This window comes from Trichoplax adhaerens, genomic scaffold (genome assembly GCF_000150275.1).
Source record: "Trichoplax adhaerens TRIADscaffold_845 genomic scaffold, whole genome shotgun sequence".
In the NCBI taxonomy this organism is placed as follows: domain Eukaryota; kingdom Metazoa; phylum Placozoa; class Uniplacotomia; order Trichoplacea; family Trichoplacidae; genus Trichoplax; species Trichoplax adhaerens.
Window position 1 is genome coordinate 1 of NW_002061371.1, and position 4179 is coordinate 4179.

The window sequence follows — 4179 nt, forward strand, 5'->3', positions numbered from 1 at the left end:
AAGAGAGTGCTAACTACCTTCTAGAACAGTACCATGACTATCGTTTAATTTACTATAGCAATGTCAATAATTGTAGTGCTGGATGTGTGATAGTTAATATGGTGTCTTTGAATCATATTTATGAGTGACGTTGCATTAATATCATAGTGCTATATTACAGTTACTAGTAAACTTCCGGCTTAAATAAGCAAGAACTAATTCTACACAAAGTAATACATTAAAAGAAAATTTATACCTAGATTATTTTACTATTTATACTTATTAGCAATTCTAACCATTAATTAACGACATTAGCTAGTTTCTGGAATAGTGCAATCATAATCGTTTTAGTCACTATCACGATACGTACAATTGTAGTCCTATCTGTTAACAACTTAAGCCAGTGTTACATCTGATTTAATGTCAGTTACAAAGTTATACATTTTCAGCTGAATTACGAAGAATATATGTTGCGAGATTATACAAGTATACTGTAAGCCCTGGATGTAGAGTGTGTAATATTTTTTGAACGAAAGGCTATGATAACGAGTTAAAAGTCTAATTAATAACTGATAATATTAATAAACACTTAAATCTTATTGATCAGATCATCGTCAGCCCTGGACATTAAACACAAAATTCGAGCAACCAGCTATTGAAACAGAAACTAATGAACTTCCAGGTATCATCGATATTGTCGTGTCTTAATTTAGTGATAAATCAATAAATGTCAAACTTTATCTGATTTACATAGTATCAAAACCACATTTACCACACAAAAAATCTTCTTTTACATTTACTGCTCTCCTTCCAAAGTTATATAGATTACTATTTTGTCTATTAGTGATCACAATGTAAGACGCTTCCCATTTAAGTTACTTCACCATAGTCTCGAAAATTATAGATAATTGTCTACTCGTTGACCTTAGTAAAGTCTACATAATGCGAGTAATAAAAGATTTATTGAAAAAGTAAATAAAGTAGACATACTTAACTCGGTGGTTAGTGAAGAATCGTTTCTAACTTTATGGTCGAACAACGTGAATAGTTCATCAGTGAGTAGGGCAACCACTAAGCAAAGCTACTAACATATAATATAATAGTTCTGTTTCAATTTATCATATACGCAGAGTGTATGTTCGTATACAATAGGATAAACGAGTATAGAATTAGGCAAACCAATGGCATAGCCTGCAAACTGACTGACAAGCCATCGTAATAATTAAGCTGTAGCAATTTTTATTTAAAGTATTACTTATTTCGGTTATTGTGATGTAGTTGTACTTTGTGTCATTGTTTCATCGAATTACGATTATTCTATAAGTAGTGTTGGTTGTCCTATTTTAATAAATTAAATTAAACTACAAACAATTGAAGTTCAAACAAAACAAAATTAGCGGAAAACACCAGTTAATTATAAGTTTAATAAGAATCTCAGCAAAACATCTTAAATGAATAACAAAAGGTTGGGGCAGTACTACTGCCCCAACCAACCAAACATCAATTAATGAGGTAACTCAGGATTATTCTAGACTCTTCTTGTCTTCTCTAACTTTAACTGCACTAAATTACCGAACTACGCCACCTTTTATATGATACGTAAAGCAGTTGGCGGTATTAGACTATTCAACTATCATTCTAAAGTATTCCAAATTAAACTAGCAATCAAACACAAATGATAAAATAAATTATACTCGAGACACCCGAAAACTAATAAATTAAAACAAAGTATAGTTTAGCTTGAAACTGTACATTTCTGCAGTATATACTAAGATAGAATAATAATCCCAGATTAAATTTTTGGGGTTCATACTGCATCAAATTACAAAGTAACATTAACTTTTAATGTAATTAATGATCAAAATTAGCAAACATATATTCTATTAATTAAATATATCACTTGCATTATAAAATTATAATAATATCTGATTCTTAACTAAAATTATGCTACGGACTATCTTAACTTCTAAGGCGAATAAGGCAGTCAGGTTTAAAATATGCTAAGATACTAAGTAAAATCTACTATTATAATCAACTAAATAAGTCATATTTTTAAAGCTAGAATACTTATCACGATAAAAAACTAAGCTAGAATAATCATAATAAAAAAACTTTAAGGTAAATTCTAAAAGTTAACCTTCATTGTATATACATGGTTTCAGTTTAGAGCAATAAATTCTTTAATTCTTAGATTGTCACATTACAAGCAAGTTAACTTTAATATTACAAAATAGCTGATGTTTATTCTTGCTTCAAAGTTCATTGTCTAGTTAAATTTAGTTTAAAATCATTTCTTCGTGTGTGGTCCTGAAATTAAGATTTTCATCTTCATGTCATTCTTTACAATTAGTCATCTTCATAGTTAAAAAAAGTGTCTAATTGTAGCTAGTTATTCAATCAGATAAAATATGATACATGAGAATAAATCACAAGGCAATGAATTTAAGACAACGCTCTATAACAATTATTGTAGAATAAAATTTACGTCAGATGATCTTATAAATCGATTTCTATTCCTGGACTTGTCATTAAAAATGTAGCTAATGCTTAAAAATTCATTCATTAAGGCACGGATAACACTTATTTTGTTAGGAAAAGATGTAATCGCTAATTTTTTACTACAGTTTATTATCTTATCATTAAACTATATATCATATCAGCTCGATAATTTAAATAAAAGCATCTGTAATCATCATTATTTAAATAAAATTAATAGTAAAGTAGTAAGATGTTATTCAAACGTTATATACGCACAAGATGGATTTCCTATTTTAGTATGCTTGCTGTTTTGGATATTATAATTAAACTTTCTTTGCTTTTAGTGGAAAAGCAGAACGAGCAAAATCGGATGCAAACAAATAGTCCAGGTAAAACGAATGAGGAAATTCACATAAAAACTAGTGTAGTGCAAAGGACCTGACTACTATTTATTTCTAGCTAGCATGATGGTTTTCAATTAAAAAATGGTAGTATTTATTTTTAGATGTTTTTATAAGCTATAACTGGCATAACCGGAAACGTGTAGTCTACATAAATGATCTTCTGGTAAAGGAAGGAATTTCCAGCTGGAAGATTGACGAGCAGTTCAGCGAACGAACGGAAGTACTACCAGCTGTGGCTGAAAATATACAATTATCTCAGGTTCAATAACATACACATGTTATTTATCATAAACTTTTATAGTCGATTCGTTGATCATACTGTTCTAAGCATTATAATAGTAAGATATACAATTAATTATACACATACACTAATCATTAAATATCGCACAATGTTAGAAATGGAGAATATTAGATAGAAACTTAAATTATTTGATAGTCAACTATCACATTTCTTATCAAAAATATAAACTTACTGTAGTGCGTGACACTTGTACGTATTATTGCATTAGTATGATGGAGGTTTAAAATTTATAATTAATTAAACAATAACAGCTTCTATCCCGTAATTCATTGTTTATGTACCGTAACGCACTTAGAACGAATAAATATACAATATATTCAGAATAAATAAATCGTTATGTGATTTTGGCCATAAAACAGCCAAGTGATTTGGATCTTTATTGTTATTATTTCTTCTTTTACTTAGGTATTTCTACCGTTTATAAGTGAGAAGTACATAAAATCAGATTATTGCCTTAAGGAAATCAGTTGGGCCATTAAAAAAGAAAAATGGATAATTCCTGTTATTATTGAAAATATTAATGGATGGAAAGATTCATTAATAGCATTAGGACAGGATATACTTAAGAAAATGAAAGAATATCATAATATCAAATTTCTAGGCCAAGGAGCATCTACAGCTAAATTAAAAGAGGAGTTAAGTGAATTGCTTAAGGCTATTCGCTTCTGTATCGATATTAGAAAATTACCGGAAAAAGAGTATCTACAAGCATACATAAAGGCTCTAATGAAGGGCAAGTGTAAGAATGACTTCATTAGAATCATGCTTATCGGACCGGAGAATGTTGGCAAGAGTACGATCCTGAGAATTTTAATTGAAGCAGAACAAATACTTGATTTACCATCAACAGAGGTATTAGATAAACCTGAGAAAGTGCTCAATATTGTCACTTTAAAGCTACAGGATGGAGCAAAGCAAGATTGCAATAAACTTTATACAAAAAAAATCGATACCACTGTTACACCTGTTAAAGTGAACCAAGCTTATAAAGAAAGCAATCCTGTATCAGTATGGCAA

General features: G+C 29.5%; 1 protein-coding gene across 1 annotated transcript; it reads left to right on the forward strand.

Annotated features, from left to right (window-relative positions):
• Positions 1-586: 586 nt before the first annotated feature.
• Positions 587-4170, forward strand: TRIADDRAFT_62786 (uncharacterized protein; the record flags this gene model as incomplete). The annotated part of the gene is made up of 4 exons (XM_002118739.1): positions 587-661; positions 2802-2846; positions 3005-3120; positions 3568-4170. Coding segments are annotated over 4 exons (837 nt in total), but the record flags the coding sequence as incomplete, so codon positions are not given.
• Positions 4171-4179: the final 9 nt, after the last annotated feature.